The sequence below is a fragment of the Xenopus tropicalis genome, chromosome 4, assembly GCF_000004195.4.
Source record: "Xenopus tropicalis strain Nigerian chromosome 4, UCB_Xtro_10.0, whole genome shotgun sequence".
Taxonomy (NCBI): Eukaryota; Metazoa; Chordata; class Amphibia; order Anura; family Pipidae; genus Xenopus; species Xenopus tropicalis.
In genome coordinates this window covers 112,364,242-112,382,963 of record NC_030680.2, presented here as the reverse complement: position 1 = coordinate 112,382,963, position 18,722 = coordinate 112,364,242, and the positions used below count along the sequence as shown (strand labels likewise).

General features: G+C 44.4%; 1 protein-coding gene across 5 annotated transcripts in view; it reads left to right on the top strand.

Annotated features, from left to right (window-relative positions):
• cfh (complement factor H) overlaps positions 1–18,722 on the top strand; it is a 161,336-nt gene that overhangs the window by 82,348 nt on the left and 60,266 nt on the right. For 2 of the 5 annotated variants that reach the window (XM_031899959.1, NM_203887.1), the window contains 3 exon segments: positions 523–720; positions 7,111–7,290; positions 14,281–14,481. The exons of the other annotated variants lie outside the window; for them this stretch is intronic. In XM_031899959.1, the coding sequence (XP_031755819.1) occupies positions 523–720; positions 7,111–7,290; positions 14,281–14,481 (579 nt within the window). 5 annotated transcript variants of the gene reach the window in all.

The following is an 18,722-nucleotide window of genomic DNA, read 5'->3' as shown; positions in this document are numbered from 1 at the left end:
AGTTGCGGGGGTGGCGTCGACTTTGAGCCCCAGAGGAAATTAAAAAGTTGCAGTTGGAAAATGAGTGGGTAACTGGGTAGGCCTGGGGTCCTCAGGGAGATGGATAATCCTAGAATGGGACTGGGATAATAGACAGGACACAGGCTCCGGGCCTGGGCTCAGGGTCAGAGCTCCTTAGAGGTATAAGTAAGTTGACTGCTGTTTTAATGTTTGGACTTACAAACAGTTTAATACAAGTTATAGTTGTTTACATATATATATTTACTGATTTATATTAAATTTTACATTAAACAACTGCGGCCTTCTCTCCCCAAATTAAGTTGTCCGTGTTTTATTTCGGTACCAAGGGGAGGGAAAAGGGGGCACGCTGCATTAGTCATGAGCCCCAGGAAAACATTGCAGTGTGAACCTAACTTTATAAAAAAATCTGATTTCATAGATTCAACCATTTTGTTTTTATTGCCTACATAAATTCTCTTGGTTTCCTGTCTGTAATTTTAATTTTTTCCTGGTGTGCTACAGAGCCCTGTACTGCTTCAGAAACAGACATGAAAGCTAACAATATTCGATTTAAATGGATAAGGGATAAAAAACTGTACAGCCAACATAATGAGTGGATTGGATTTATCTGTTTAGAGGACTATGAAATATCTGATGAGAAGTTGTTAAGAATACAGTGCAATAGAAGTGTCCTGCCCTATCCTAAGTGTACAAAAATAGGTGAGTAATACATTTAATTTTCATGTGTAGAAAAGCCAGCGACAGTTTAATTCAAACAATCGTTTTTCGTGTCATTTTATGAATGTAAACATATTGTGGCCTTTATTTGCATATGGAAGTGTAATCAAGCAGTTATGTATTGAGTGCAGCAGTGCAGATTTAAGAGTACTTCACCTTTTATTAAGTTAACTTTTTTAACTATTTTATAGAAAGTCCTAGGAAATTTTCAATTGGTCTTGACTTATATTTTCTGTGTTTTGTTTCAGTTTCTGAATTATTTGTCTTTTCTTTTGCATCTTTCTAGCTTTTAAATGGAGGGTCACTGACTCTGGCAACCATAACCATATTGCTCTGTGAGCAGGGTCATATTTTTATATATATAAGGAAGTGACGTGCTATCATCTGGGGGGTGTACTTTATTCCGGTGCCTAGGGTGGCACCGGACCTAATTTCTTCCCTGTTTGTGAGGCTAAGATGTCAGTTTTCATTTTATCTTCCTCTTCAGGCCTTTGCTATTCATATTCCAGTCTCTCATTCAACAACTGCCTGATTGCTAGGGTAAAGTAGACCCAACCATATAGCTAGTTAAATTCAAAGCAAACAAAAAAGTTAAATAATTGAAGAACCACAAAAATAAAGACCAATTGCAAATTGTCCCAGAATATTACTTCCCACATCATAATAAAAGTTCACTTAAAGTTGAACTACCCAATTAAATGGATACTGTGATCTCCTCCTTTTATATTAGCATCTTACACTAGCTTTGTTATTGTTACATCTATAGGTCTATAGCATACAAATACAATACAACTGCCTTAAGGTTGAAGACACACTTTTTAAAGCCTATGACGGGAAAGTGTCTGTGACTGACTTTTTTTAAAAGTCACGGGGACTAATCACCCCATATGTCTTCGCCCTAATGCCACAGTAATTCCAAGGAACAGTGCAACAAATATTCTTGAACCATTCAGATAAAATGTATTTCAGCCTTCTTTGTCTAGTCAGACACTGGCTCTAATCCTGAGAGTGTATCTAATATCCCTGCTATAAAGCAAGTTAGACTTCTGTTGTTTGCCAGAAAGGAAATAGTTGAGTGCCATGAATAGATTGCCCATTATATAGACCTTTCTGATAAAGCTTACTTAGTTTTTTATCTTTATCCAAGATGAACTATAAGGGTGAAGACACATGGGGCAATTTTAAAAAAGTCATGGCAAGTCTATGGCAGCTAAATCGCCATGTAGTTGCGGCTAAATTATTTTTTCTAAATATTGCATTTTTAGTAAGAAATGCATAAAATAAGGAGAATTTCACTTACCTGCTTGAAGTAAATTCTATTTCTTCTAGTCCCTACATGTCAGTACACATGGGTAGCATCGCCCCTCTCCCACAGGAGGTAGGACCTATACCAAGCCAATTAAAATGAATCCTGCCCTATAAGACCACCTGACTTCCTCCTCACCACTGTTATACATTTGCCATAGCAGTACAAGAAGCAAAATTGGGAAATAGAATTTACGTCAAGAAGATAAGTGAAATTCTCCTTTTCTTCTGCGTCCCTCCATGTCAGTACACATGGGATCTACCAAGCCATCCCGTGGACGAAACAGGGACACTAATGAATCCCTGGAAATGAGACAAGAATGCTGAACAACCAAAAGAACAACAATAATCCCCCCAAGGTATTGGTAAGTGGCTGACAACCAAGGCTCAAATTTCCAACTACTGCAATTAACATAATGAGAGAAAAGCAAGCCAGAACAATAAATGTCCATTCCCTGCGACAGGGGTTCGCTCACAGACCAGAGGGCCTTTCACAAGACCCAGACGCTTACTGTAGACAACCATAATCCTGGCAAAACCAGCTCAATACTATCACTACCCTAGCACAGCCAGCAGGCCAGAAAAACCACACCAGAAACTGGCAACAACTAGGATAATAAACCCACTAGTGCTGGGGCTAAGAAACTGACCCTAAGTAAATAAAGCTTGTCATCTGCAAGCATCTACTCCACAGCTCAATGGGAGCAGCTCAAAAAAGAGTGGACAACTGTCTACACCTACCAAAAGAAGACCCAACAAGAGCTGATGCAACATGAAGAAGTCCAACTGTATAGAGACAATGCAGCACTCAAAGCTCAAACCAAGCTGCAGAACATAAGAAGCTAATGAACCAGCACACCCTTCTGAATCAAAAAGTCAAAATGCATATAGCCAATGGCACAGAAGCCAGGCAATGCCCACCAAAACAATGTTGCATGAGCTAGCTGGCCTGAATGCACAACTAGTGTGCCAATGCAACAACCACACAGACAAAACCCTGAGAGGGAAGGCTGCTAGCACACACGCCATAGCACCCAAAACAACCAAACATTGCTAAACACCGAATGTGAATCCATGTATGAGCACTCCCACTGCAAGCATGCCAACTTTTGGAGCACTGAACCAAGTCAGAAGTCCCGGGAGGCAATGACCCTATTCTTCTCAAGAACTGCCAGAGAGCAGACCCTCATGCATGCCCATGGCCCAAAAGACAACACAAGGCTATAACTAAGGCAAAGCCCAGAATCCGCATGCACCAAGGGCCACAACAAACAAAATCGGTCACCAACACCAAAGGCTATCCTGAGACCTGCTAACGCATGAGCCAATCCCTCAGGAAAAGGTCAGCAACCACAAGCATCCAGGGACAAGAAAGCCACAACAGCAAGGACCTGCAGCCATGCAAGCAAGGGGCCAACCAAAACCCCCGGGTGCATGAGTCAAAGGCAACAACAAGAGCCCGTGACCACTCAAGTCCATATGACAACACAAGGGCCAAGGGCAATGGCAAGGACCAGCACCACACAAGCCCAAAGCAGGTAAGATAAAGGGCTAGTGGCCAAATAAACCATGGTCACCAAAGACCACCCAGAGCGGACACGCGGGCCAGTGGCCACGACACACACCAGCGGGCCAAGGGCCAAGACAGGGGCCAGCGGACACGCGAGCCAAGGGCCAAGACAGGGGCCAGCGGACACGCGAGCCAAGGGCCAAGACAGGGGCCAGTGGACACGCGAGCCAAGGGCCAAGACAGGGGCCAGCGGACACGCGAGCCAAGGGCCAAGACAGGGGCCAGCGGACACGCGAGCCAAGGGCCAAGACAGGGGCCAGCGGACACGCGAGCCAAGGGCCAAGACAGGGGCCAGCGGACACGCGAGCCAAGGGCCAAGACAGGGGCCAGCGGACACGCGAGCCAAGGGCCAAGACAGGGGCCAGCGGACACGCGAGCCAAGGGCCAAGACAGGGGCCAGCGGACACGCGAGCCAAGGGCCAAGACAGGGGCCAGCGGACACGCGAGCCAAGGGCCAAGACAGGGGCCAGCGGACACGCGAGCCAAGGGCCAAGACAGGGGCCAGCGGACACGCGAGCCAAGGGCCAAGACAGGGGCCAGCGGACACGCGAGCCAAGGGCCAAGACAGGGGCCAGCGGACACGCGAGCCAAGGGCCAAGACAGGGGCCAGCGGACACGCGAGCCAAGGGCCAAGACAGGGGCCAGCGGACACGCGAGCCAAGGGCCAAGACAGGGGCCAGCGGACACGCGAGCCAAGGGCCAAGACAGGGGCCAGCGGACACGCGAGCCAAGGGCCAAGACAGGGGCCAGCGGACACGCAAGCCAACACTCGTTCAGTTCAACACTGAACTACAACTAGGCTCACACCTGAGCCACCAGATAGAAAAGAAATCTCTATAGAGAAACATATGAGTAATACTGTAAAAAAGCACAGTACACCTGTCTGCCCCGAGGATTCAGGCTCACAATAAAACTCAAAATGTCAAAGACCCAAAGGAAAACAAGCCCCTTACCAGATAACACTGGCTTGGTGGAAAAAAGCAAATCCCTGTTAGAAACCCCAACAAGTGCTGGAAGTGCCTGGTTAATTAAGGAGCACAAATACCTGCTGTGTCTGCAAGGAGGACTCAGGATAAAAAACTAGCAAAAGTTAGCAAAGTGCCCCAGGAATACACAAGCAGCTAACCAGAAAGCATTGCTTGTCAGCAGAATGCAAACTCCAGTAAAGCCTGGGGAAGGCTGCTAATTGTGAGCACACAATACGAGAGAGGAAGGAGAAACCATACGTCTGCAGCAGTGCAACACCAAACAGCTAGGGAAGCACCTGGTGTAATAAAGAGCACAATACCCACTGTGTCTGCACAAAGGACTCAGGCTCATAATAACACATAAGAAATTATAAGAAAAAGAAGCATATGCACCTTACCTGCAGGATGGGACCTCTAGCAAGAACCCTGACAGCTTTCAGCTGAGGGATATAATTGCTAATCAGTATGCAAGCTTCCCAGTGCACTGAGTGTTACGACACATAGTGGAAACTGAGGAATCATACTCACCGGATTCAGGCTAGGCTGACACTAGCCCATATCCATACCCATGGCCCTTAATTCAATCATTTCACAGGGCAGGAGTCCTCGCAAAAAAAAATAGGAAAAAATAGAGGCTAAGTTAGCTTACAGGTAAAAATGTGGAAAAAACCCACACCTGTAGCCTACCCAATAGGCGTCAGTTTGAATACTGTGCGTAGTTGGGAGTAGCGCAGGAGGGCTATTTTAGCGCAAGGCTAGGACCATGGGTATGCCCACACCTGCATTTCTTCCCAATAGGCGTCAATTTGAACATTTTGTGTATTTGGGGCATCAGGTAAATTCTTCTCCATTACCCGGGAAACATCCCTCTGTGTCTAAATAAATGTAAGGTCATGCACCTGGGATGTAAAAATATGCAAGCCCCGTATACCCTTAATGGGACTGCACTAGGCAAATCCATAATGGAGAAAGACCTTGGAGTCCTTGTAGATAATAAACTTGGCTGTAGCAAGCAATGCCAGGCAGCAGCTGCAAGGGCAAACAAGGTTTTGAGCTGTATTAAAAGGGGTATAGATTCACGGGAGGAGGGGGTTATTCTTCCCCTTTACAGAGCACTGGTAAGGCCCCATCTAGAAAATGCTGTTCAGTTTTGGTCTCCAGTGCTCAAACGGGACATTATTGAGTTAGAGAGGGTCCAGAGAAGGGCAACTAAGTTGGTAAAGGGTATGGAAAATCTCAGTTATGAAGAAAGACTGGCCAAGTTGGGTCTGTTTACACTGGAGAAGAGGCGCTTAAGAGGTGACATGATAACTATGTATAAATATATAAAGGGATCATATAATAACCTTTCTAATATTTTATTTACCAGTAGGTCCTTCCAACGGACACGAAGGCACCCACTCCGTTTAGAAGAAGGGAGGTTCAATTTAAATATTCGGAAAGGATTTTTTACAGTGAGAGCTGTGAAGTTCTGGAATTCCCTCCCCGAATCAGTCGTACTGGCTGATACATTATAAAACTTTAAGAAGGGGCTGGATGGATTCTTAGCAAGTGAGGGAATACAGGGTTATGGGAGATAGCTCTCAGTACAAGTGAGGGAATACAGGGTTATGGGAGATAGCTCTCAGTACAAGTGAGGGAATACAGGGGTATGGGAGATAGCTCTCAGTACAAGTGAGGGAATACAGGGTTATGGGAGATAGCTCTCAGTACAAGTGAGGGAATACAGGGGTAGGGGAGATAGCTCTTAGTACAAGTGAGGGAATACAGGGGTATGGGAGATAGCTCTCAGTACAAGTGAGGGAATACAGGGTTATGGGAGATAGCTCTCAGTACAAGTGAGGGAATACAGGGTTATGGGAGATAGCTCTCAGTACAAGTGAGGGAATACAGGGGTATGGGAGATAGCTCTTAGTACAAGTTGATCCAGGGTCTGGTCTGATTGCCATCTTGGAGTCAGGAAGGAATTTTTTTCCCCTCTGCGGCAAATTAGAGAGGCTTCCTCTGGATCAACTAGTAGTTAGGCAGGTTATATATAGGCATTATGGTTGAACTTGATGGACATATGTCTTTTTTCAACCCAACTTACTATGTTGCTATGTTACTATGTCTACACAGAAGTAAAAAATAAAAAGGGAAAAAAAAAAAAAAGTGAGGAGGGAGATCCTACCTACCTGTCTGGTAGGACAGGTGAGGAGGAAGTCAGGTAGTCTTATAGGGCAGGATTCATTTTAATTGGCTTGGTATAGGTCCTACCTCCTGTGTGGGAGGGGCGATACTACCCCTGTGTACTGACATGGAGGGACGCAGAAGAAATATAAATTCATGGAGGGCATGGCAATCTGGTCAATTCAGTTCATCTCTGAAGGGGCTTCTGTGACCAGTAAATGGAGTATAAATATGAAATACTAGGACTGCTGTGTGTTCAGGGAATAGTGCAATATTTTATTTGTGTGTATGCATATGTTTTAAAGTATTTTTGTTCACGCTTTGGCATCTTTTAAGCAAAGGGCTTCTTCTATTTTGCAGGCTCTTGTTTACTGACGCTTACTGTTATGGATGAACATAATATATTTGTAAATGGAAGCACTGAAATTAAAGATGGCAAAACAGTTGAATTTCTGTGTAAGGAAGGATGGATTTCAAAAGAAGAAATGCGCCAAAGATGCAATAATAAAAAGATAAAGTATCCAACGTGTAGCAGAGCTGGTAAGTATTTGTATACATATATATATACATTATATACATATATATATGGCAAAACCCAGGCTAGTAACAGTTCACCGCATATGGTGGCGGTGGTGTGCACGGCCACTCCGGTGGGAAACAAACGGTGGGATCATTGGGTGGTGTGACGGGTGTCATAGGCTCAAACGGTGCTCCCCTTCAGGAAGAGTACATTTTGGTAGCGGGCCAAGGTCCATCAGGCCCCAGTTTGGTTTAGGGTACCTGCGGCGGGTGGTGCTCTCTAGCAACATACCACTCCCTGTGGAAGATGCTGAGCTTGGCTCTCCTTGACTCTCGGATTTTGCCCTTCCTCGGCCTCTTACCAGCTTTAGCAATGTTTGCACATTCTCCTCATCCGTAGGAGTGGAATCAGTAGGGGCCACGTTTTCGATTTTAGCTACCACTACTGGCTGGATAGCTAGGGCAGCAGCAGCTGTGTACAGGTCCTCACTGCTGGAGGATTTTGATGGGGACAATAGTATGTCTCCTGATGATTCAGCAGGGCACTGTTGGCTTGGCTCCTGCGGTGCCTTCTCTGGCATGGGTGTGGCAGGCCTGGATGAAGTTGGTGTAGCACTGGCACCTTTTTCTCCAGCCACTCCCTGTGGACAAATCAGAGGCTCAGCCCAGCATCGGGTCTTACAGAAGGGGCACCTAGGCTCCAGGTCTCGCCGGGCCTGGGATATCTCCGTGTAGCAGCAGCCACAGAACGCCTCAATCCACTTAGAGCCGTCCTCCTCAAACCTTTCCCCAAATGTGCCTAACCATGTGTAGGGGTGTGGGGGCAGCAGCTCAGGGTTACTCTCCGGGGTTTCCGGGGTAAGTTGACGGGGGGTGGTAGCGTCAGCCATTTTAGGATTTTACTATGCGCTGACTCAGGGAGTTTTAGGTAAAGTCTGCAATTTATATACCCGCTATGCGGTTTATCTATGCAGTCACTGAATAGGGTAGTCCGCAGTTATATACCCGCTTTGGGTTTAACTATGCGGTCGCTTAATGGTAGTAGCCCGCAGCCTCGGTTGTAGTCACGGTCCTCCGGTGTTGGTTAGGCCGCAGCCGCTGGTCCTAACTGCACCCGGGGAAATGCTCAGTCTGCCGCTCGACCTTCCTGCAGCCGCTCGGAAGGCAAGGTAAGGCTGAGATAGCTTTATGGGGTTGTCTGGCCGGTTGGTCTGTCCCACAGCCGCATGGATGGCACGGTACAGCACCTCCTTCTCGGTCGCCGGTTATTCCCTCTGGGTCCCCAGGTAGGGTAATCGCTACCGAGTTGTTTTTAGAAGCAGAAATTGTAATCGGTAGCAGCCGCTAACCGCTTTGCAATCAGTAGGCACAGGAGCTTTAAGGCACACGTCTCACTCTCACAATGCGAGTCGTAAGATGACGCCGTGACGTCAGCTCCTGCCCCGTCCCCGGTGAAATCTCGTAAACAGGTTACTTCACACGGGATTTCAGCAAAAGAGCGCCAAAACTAGTAACAGAGTGATTGACAGTGGCGCTAGTCAATGGGGATACTCGGGGGAACTTTTCAAGCCCGAACCCACGGCCAATTACAGATTAGGATTTACGATCAGGACTGCTGGCGCCTTTGCCTATCGCGTCCGGCAGTGCCTGTCAGCAAAATTTAAAGCCACACACACAGCAGCTCAGTCCCTCAAGGCAATGATTCCGGATTAAATAAATTGAATATAATAATCCAAAAAACACGTTGGGCGCCAAATGTAACACTTGTTTGGCTTATATATGGCAAAACCAAGGCTAGTAATTGGTATATAGAGCATGTGTTACATGCGACCTTAATACACAGGAGTGGGCCTCCGCTATATGGGAGGTACTAATGGAGCTGAGGGTGTAGTTGAACTACAACTATATAGAGCTTGTGTGGTGCAGATAGAATAATGGACACCAGAAAGTTTCTTGCTGATGAACTATAGTACAAGTTTATTGGACAAGGCACAACTTAATAGTGCAGCAGGGATTATACTCACAGACACAGCAGATTGGATGGTCACAGTGAATAATAGCAGATGTGAAACTTAAGGAACAGTATAGCCCATTTTGAAGGATATGTGGAGTATTGGCTGTATGCCCAGGATGGATGCCCTTTACTGGAACGGATCCCCTCCAGCCAGGGGAGATACTGCCTGAATCCTATGTCTTAACTGTGGTCCCTACAGCAAGGCATACAAAGCCTGGGTTGGACTAAACCCTTACAGTCTCCTTTGATGGGGCTAGTGCTGCCCTTACTAAATAAGCTATCTGAGCTCACCACTCCTAGAGGGTGCTATAACATATAACTGACTGTGCTGGCTTGTTCTCATTCACGGGGCCCTGTCCCCGACTTTAGAAATAGCTGGTTCTCTTTACTGGGGCCTAATGCCTCAGGCTCAATGACGTGAAGCCTTGAGACAACAGCAGCCAGAGAGGAAGACACTTCCTTGTGCAAGACACTATATAGTCTGCCAAGGGGAGTGGTCAACCTGGGTTAACCTATTAGGGAAAGCCTAATAACTGTAATCTGAGTGTAGAGGGCTCTGCCCTATAACAGCACAGATAAGGAAAAGATAAGGGATAGCACCATAAGGAGCTTAACCCTATGGGTCCCTACATATTTAAGGACAGGGTGAAAGCTAATTCACTTCAAGCTCAGGTTATCACCTAAAAGCAAAGAAGTAGTGTATTTTCATTGGCAGAATCATTTCATTTGTTTCTTTGTAATGTTAATCTTTTTATTTCACCAAAATGCTGTGATAAAATTTTTTTGTCCTGAGCTTGAACAGTTTCTAAAGACCTGTGTTTTTCTTATTTGGCTTTAAAGAATAATTAATTTTCTTTCTATCTCTAAAATTAATTCTAAATAGTGCCTGAAATAACATACCTTTCTCCATGGATTCATTATCATATGGTTTCTAATTCACAAGCATCTCCACTGCAGCTCCTTCATCTATTTCCTTGTCTAGCATGAAGCTTCACCCCCTTTTCTTTTCAGAGCTCTCCTCTCTTTGGCTGTGAAGAAGGTTGAAGCAGTGTCTGCTGCTCATGCTTGCTTGCCTCTGCTTCAATGAAAATCAGTCAAGCATGTCTTTGACCATCTCCACAGTCAGAGAGAAAAGATAGAAAAGAAAAGCTCTGCAAAGAAAAGGGGGTGGAGCGTTTCACTGGACTAGGAAATAGCTGAATGAGCTGCAGTTGAGCTCACATGAGAATGAATAAAGGTAGAAACTTACCCTTTAATGTTAGCATGAAATCTAACCTCAGGATTTATCTACTGTATTGCAAATTTAACCAGACAGCATTATAAAATTCAAGCTGCTGAAAGGCAAATGGTTAACAAAAAAAACACAGCAACAAAAAAACTAAAAAAAAAAAAAAAAAAGGCCAACTCTAACTGTTTCACTTTTTACATCATACTAAATGCACATTTGTAGATTTTACTCTGGTCCAAACAATTGGATACCCAAGCCTACCATGCCACAGATTTTTGAAAGTTTGCAGGTTTTGCAGATTTATTATATTGCCCTTTCTGTTTCTGTCCTGGTAGTTCTGACTTTTGAAACAATGAATGCACAAGTGAACCTGGTCCAAAAAAACTATATTTCTCCTAAACTATCTGGGAAATGTGACAACATGGAAAAATGCAAGCTGGTTTCTATTGATGGGCATAAAGCCAGTGCAGTGCAAATATGCTTATTTAGCACATTCAGAACATTTACCCAATGTCTTATTTAACCTGGTGAATGAAGTAACACAATTTTTCCACACCTTCCATGGAACTCTATTTAATTACATGACATAAATCTGAATAAATATACACAGACTGTTCACAGACTTAGTAGATATGTCTCTACAAAATATATTATGATACTCTTCTAATATTTAATCGAACCCTCATAATTTATCCTATCATTTATTTGGTTTGACAAAACAAACATACAAAACCTTAAGCTAGCTGTTCATGTAGGTGATAATACTGCTTGATCTTCCAATTGCTATATATTTATTATTGGCTTTACAAAACTCTCAACCTAAGAATGTTCTGAACGGACACTGTAAATCCACAAAAAAATAATCAGTATTAATCAGTGAACAGCCTCTGAAACCTTATATACCTGCCACTCTGGGTGGTAAAAGGTTAATAGTAAGGCTGTAGCATCTCCTCAATATATATTCCTGCTGTTCCTCTAACCCACTCAACACTTTGGATCTTGGCTACTGAGCATGCTCAGTTCTTCTCAGGTTACTAAACACACCCTTCAGTATAGTAGCCAATAAGAGATGGCACTGCTGTTGCAGTGAGAGACATGAATTTTCTCCTAACCTCCTCTCTCTCCTAAGTTCATCTTAACAATTACAGTGCTCAATCCAGGCAGGACTTTTAATCAAAGTAAATGTCTGCCTGTGTAAGCCTGCATTTTTAATTGCATGAACTGTACAGTGCACATGCCCCCTAAGATAGTAATGGTGGGTACAAGGCATTAAAGTACAGGTCCCCAATGCCGGCAGTGGACACTGCCACTCTATAACTCACATAACAGAATAACACAAAGTAGTGGGTGGGAGGGTGGATGCCTAAATGCCTCCTGTCCCTCATAAATACAGCCTGGCCAAATGCAGGCAGCACTGTATAGATAGGGGGTGGCACACAGGAGCAGATACCTGTGGAAATGCATTTATTCACACAGCCTTCCCAGTCAAAAGCCTGTTGTATTTTTAGCTCCTGAGCAGGATGACCTTCTATTAAGAAAATGTATTATCTACCTAAAAACTGAAGCAGTTTTTTTCTGTTAGTTTTAAGAACATGCTTCCCACGTAGGAGACTCAATAAAACTCTGTCCTCACACAGGGGATCACACATTGGACCCTATCAATACCTTCCCTCTGGTGGATAAATCACTGTGGAATTACATGGCTGGCAAAAGGCATCCACAGACAGCTGAGCAGGATGCAGAACACTCTTTTTATAGGGCTGGAGCTTTTCCCATGACAGGGAAAGCACAGCTTTTCACAGAGATTCACATCATTCACAGCCATTCAACTCTATCACTTTCTCTGCTTCTCTGGATGGATGCTTCAGAAGGGGACCTTTTATAACCTCACCTTGCTGGGAGCCCCAGATGTCCTCTGGAGCTTTTAGCAAGCACCAGGCCTTTCTACTTCCAGCCAGCCAATCTGCTCATTCCTTGCCTGTAATCGGGCTGGGTGATGTCACAGGCAGAATAGAGGGCAGGGTTCTCTTATCCCCTACATCAGTGCTGTCCAACTTCTGTGGTGCCGAGGGCCAGAATTTCTCGCGCATACATGGTGGAGGGCCGCTAATGGAAGCCACTCCCCCTTTTAAACCACACCCACTTCAACCACCCACACCCATTTTATCACAATGGTGGTAGTGCAGCAAAAACCCAAATGCTTGGTCCTCACTGCAGAGATATCAACCATCATTCATATGTGAAAGAATTATATTATGTCATATTAAGACACACCCTAAAATCCATATGCCTCCTCTTCCCCTGTGGATAGCACAGCAATCCCCAGTACATAATTACACACCTTAGGGACCATTTAATGGCTATTTCCAACTGCTAACAAACTCCCAGAACAAACCCCTGTCAGGTTCACCTCCCACAGGCAGCATAGGGTAGAAAGAGCATGGCACACACAGGCAGCACTCTGCCTGCCCTACGCTACCTGTGTGTGCCATACTCTGCCTGCCCAATGATGCCTGTGTCTGCCCTACCCTGCCTGTGTGTGCCATACTCTGCCTGCCATATGCTGCCTGTGTGTGCCATACTCTGCCCTACCCTGCCTGTGTGCCATACTCTACCTGCCATATGCTGCCTGTGTGTGCCATACTCTGCCCTACCCTGCCTGTGTGTGCCATACTCTGCCTTACCCTGCCTATGTGTTCAATACCCTCCCTGTCCTATGCTGCCTGTTTGTGCCATGCCCTCCCTGTCCTATGCTGCCTATGTGCCATACTCTGCCTACACTATGCTGCCTGTGTGTGCCACACCCTCCCTGCCCTATAGTTCAGGCAGTGCATACAATGTCTGAGGTGTGAACAGACGAACAATATGGGTGATTACAGACTGAGCCTGAGGTGTGAACACTGCAGGGGGTAAACAATGCATAGATTAAAAGGTGTGAACAGCACAGGGGATTACATGTTTAAACAATACAGAGGGATTACAGCCTGAATCTGAGGTGAGAACCATGCAGGGGGCCAGTTAATCTCAGTACTGATACCATTTAAAGCTTATACAAGGGTAAACCATTAAAGCAGCCAGACAGGTGGGGGGCCACACAGAGGGGGGTCGAGGGCCGCATGCGGCCCGCGGGCCGCCAGTTGGACAGCACTGCCCTACATAATGTTCACGGTGTATAATGTATATACTGTATGGTGAACTGCACAGGTATTCTATGGCAGTAGTAATTCATAGGGGTATAGTTACAGGAATTACAGTTTGTAACTGGTCCATACTGGCAAAAGTAATTAGATCTTTCCAGTGAAGCTTTCTGCCAGTAGAAAATGTAAGAGCTTGCAGGGAGGGCATACTTTAAGAGTCAAAGTTCAGCAAAAAGCAGTCATTGGAGGGTCAGGTTTTTAGGGGTGATATCCAGATTTGGCAGCAGAATACCTAAATCCTTATTGTGCTACTCAAAACAAACTGTAATGTGAAGTGGTGGTGAATGGGGCCATAAAGAAGGGCCTTGTGCCACTGGCCTCTAGCTTTTGTAATTCTGATTTTAAATATAATAAGTCATTAAATGCACAATGCACGGTTGTAGGACACTGTAATGCAGGAAATGCATTTGCTTGACAATGAATTAAAGGCATTAAAGGCTATTTCCTACATTACTATGGTTGGAAAATTTACTATGTTTTATAATTATGAAATAACATGTAAAATACATGTACAATACAAATACAATGCAAAATTATCTGATCAACATGTATTTATTTTTCTTTGTTTTAAGTCCCATGTGAAATATCCAGTGAAGAACTGAGTCAATATAATCTCGAGATAAAATCTTCTGATAACCCTACAAAAACACTGTATGCACACATGGATCAAATACCGGTAATGTGCAAACCTGGGTTCCGTTCATTAAACAAGAAACCTTTAAAAGCTGAATGTTCGAATGGAACAGTTATATTTCCTCAATGTACTCCAGGGCGTAAGTATAAATAAAAGTTATTGGTGGTAGTGCAAAGTGTTTGGATAAAGTAGCAATGATTTGATTCTTACATTTATTCTAGCAATTAGAATTTAGTTTGAAGAATTAGAAAAAAAGGTACCTAGCAGAGGCAAATACTTGAAAAAATACTTAACAAATTTTAAACCAACCATACGCCTTTTAGACTTTGCTTTGTGCTCGCATGCCACAGTCACAGATGTCAGAAAATATAAAAGATGAGTGCATTTTACAGAAGGGCCAGAAGGTGCCACCTGCTATTGCCATTAATGACAGCCACTTCTCCCTGCAAATAAAGGTGGATTTGTTCCTGAAAATGTGTATTTGTATGTAACAGTGACAGGAGGTAACCATTCAAGTCAGTGGAAGGTGGCATGGGTGGTGGCAAGCATTTCTTCCGTGGCAGAACTACATGCAAATTCATATTTTATTTTGTGTAACTTATAAGTATTGATTCTTTATTTAAAGTAATGATGACCATATTGGGATTTATGATCTGCTAACAGATGACACATTTGGTAGTATGTGCATTATGTATGTCATGGCAAGCTGCATTTTTCTTAAATGCTTAACTTAAAATATTATAATAAGTTGCTTATACATAGCAAGGCATGCTTTGAGGCATTCTTTAGGCAGGTGGGGATCTAGCCCATGTGTGAGCCAAACAGGACAGGAGAAGGTGTAGCTCACAAAAGCAGGTGTGCATACTGGGGTTCCATTTGTTAGACAGGAAACCTTTAAAAGTATCTGAATGTAATTCAGGGAGTACGTGCAGAACAGTTTTTGGAGGTGGTGCAAAATTGTTGTATAAAGTAGCATTGTTTTGATGCTTACATGAATACTAGAAATTAAAATTATATTAGATATGATAATATATAAGATTCTTTTGTAGATATTGTTTGGCCCTCTGTGTACTTGAAATGCCAGGGCATTAATTCTGATTCACTAATTTTTGACACAATGGTGCTACAGTATACTATAAAACTTTATCCTCAAGCCCTCCTACTTTGTGAGGTCACTACCTGTAACTACATATATTTTATGATATAGGAAATATACCTACTAAATTAAGCAATAACACTCTGTGTCAGTGGGGTTTGGGCAGATGGGCACTGTGCACAGCTAAGCATAAGAAGAAGAAGAAGAGGAAGAAAAAGTGCCAGAATAAGCTGAACAGTAGGTTGGGTTTTTCAACCCAACGTACCGTATTTTTCGGACCATAAGACGCACCGGACCATAAGACGCACCAGTTTTTAGAGAAGGGAAATGAAGAAAAAAAGATTCTGAAACAAATAGTGTCCTAAAATATTTTATGTGCATTAAAACCCAACATCACAGTCATAAACACATGCAATCAACCCTGTAAATAAACAACAGCATTTAGAACCATTTAGAACCATTATTAACAAATACAGTCAGCAAAAGACAAAATGTACTGTAAAACACAATAACAAGAGACTTCAGTAATAAATTAGAATAAAGTTGAAGATTTATGGTAAAGGTTCTGCTTGTTTTATGAGAACCCCAAGAACTCCTCATCGCTAGAGTCAGAATCTAGAAAGCTCAGATCCTCACAATCACTAACAGGACTTTCGTCACTACTGGTGCTGGTACCAGTATTTTCATATAACATATCATCTTCAGTCCCATCTAAGGTATTGCTGATGCCACATTTTTTGAAGGAATGTACAATGATCTCATCCTTAACTGAATCACAAACTTGGGTAATAGTGGGCCTTTTTATTTTTCCAGTAGGTGTAAGATCATGATTACCAGCAGCCATCCATTTGTTCCACTCTTCCCTCATAAACACTTTAAATGGTTTGTTGGTGGACACGTCCAGAGGTTGCAGCTGGCTGGTAAGACCACTGGGAATTACAGCTAAATGGGTTTTGACTTCTCTAAAGTTCTTTTTTGTAGTGTCGGTGATATGTGCTCTGAACTGGTCAAGCACTAACAAGGATGGTTTTTTTAAAAGCCCGCCTGGACGCTTGGACCACACTTTTTCAATCCAGAGCCTCATTCCCTTTTCGTCCATCCATCCTTTGTCATGGACATGCACCACGACTCCCCGAAGAATCGCTTCTTTTGGAAAAGTTTTCCTTTTGAAGATGAGCATTGGTGGCAATTTAGTACCATCTGCACAGCAGGACAACACAAGCGTGTAATGAATTTTCTCATACCCTGAAGTTTTAACTGTTATAGTTTTTGCTCCTTTGTGGTCTACTGTTCTATTGGATGGCACATCAAAAGTAAGCGGGACTTCATCCATATTTCCAATCTGGCTTAGTTCAAATTGATTCTTCTTTCTGGCATCAATGACGAATTTGTGAAAAGACAAGATCTTTTCCTCGTATTCTTTGGGCATTTTTTGAGCAATTTTTGTTTTGGTGCGCATAGCAAGGCCAGATCGCTTCATGAATCTGTAGCACCATGATGGTGAGCTAGTGAAATTTTGAATTCCTTTTTCCACAGCAATGAGTTTTGCTTTATTTATGATCATTTTTGTGGAGACCAAGAAGCCATTTTCACGGTGATGTGTGATCCACTCCTTTATGTCCACCTCCAACTCTGGCCACTTTGCAGCATGCCCACGTAAAGTTACTTTTCTCCAACTTTTGCAGCTGATCCTCCTGTTTCCTCCACTCTCTTATCATCTTTTCAGAGGGAGGTGGTCCAAAGTGTCTCTCTGCTGCCCTGTTGCCATGCTCCTTTGCATATTTTATAACTTCCAGTTTGAAACCAACTTTATATGTGCATCTCTTCTGCTTGGACATCTTAGTGAGGGGGCGGTACTGGTACCGTATTTCTGCAAAACAGTAAATAAAGAACAGAAAATGCATAGAAAACGCATACACGCAGCAGAGATTTTAACGCAACAACACAGCTGCATATGTGTGAAAGGGCCCTCAGGCCTAAACACTGTATGTTACCGGTATAATAGTATGAAGAGAAATTCTGACGTAGCGGCGTTATCAATCAGGGCATCCAGCACCCAACATATTGCCCCCCCCATCTGTACCAGCAGCACCCAACATATTGCCCCCCACCTGTACCAGCAGCACCCAACATATTGCCCCCCACCTGTACCAGCAGCACCCAACATATTGCCCCCCACCTGTACCAGCAGCACCCAACATATTGCCCCCCACCTGTACCAGCAGCACCCAACATATTGCCCCCCCATCTGTACCAGCAGCACCCAACATATTGCCCCCCACCTGTACCAGCAGCACCCAACATATTGCCCCCCACCTGTACCAGCAGCACCCAACATATTGCCCCCCACCTGTACCAGCAGCACCCAACATATTGCCCCCCACCTGTACCAGCAGCACCCAACATATTGCCCCCCACCTGTACCAGCAGCACCCAACATATTGCCCCCCACCTGTACCAGCAGCACCCAACATATTGCCCCCCACCTGTACCAGCAGCACCCAACATATTGCCCCCCACCTGTACCAGCAGCACCCAACAAGAATTGCCCCCATTTCATGTAAAAGCAGCCTACCTGCTCAGGCCTCAGGATAGTTTTCCCCGCACAGCGCCGCACCACAGCGCCTCTGTCCCTCTGGCTGCCTTTGAATGAGTTTGAATGACGCGCATGCGTATGGGCATGCGCGTCATTGTGCATGCGCACAGCGCCAGAGCTAAGCGCCAGAGTATAGAGGAGGGCCCTCCACACGGGCAAGCGCCGGTATATAGAGGAGGGCCCTGCACAGAGACCACACGGGCAAGCGCCGGTATATAGAAGAGGGCCCTGCACAGAGACCACACGGGCAAGCGCCGGTATATAGAGGAGGGCCCTGCACAGAGACCACACGGGCAAGTAAAAAACCTTTTCTTAAAGTATAGCTGTAGGCTATATTTGGACCATAAGACGCAGGGACTTTTTCCCCCCACTTCTGGGGGAAAAAAAGTGCGTCTTATGGTCCGAAAAATACGGTAATAAAACAAATCAAAGGCAAATTGCAAAGTGTAGCGCAACCATAACTTTAAATCCAAACAGCAAACTGCTATGCAATTTCAACTATGACACTTAATATCAGCATGGCAACCAAACTCTACCTATTCTGTCATGACTTTAATGACATTTGAGGCATTCAAACCCCAGCATCCAAGGCCAGTGCTCCCCTATGACTGTCCCAGAATGAGCTAATCTCTGGGCTCTGTTTCTCACTTCCTTTTTATTCAAAGAAGGTAGCTCCTGATCAACCACC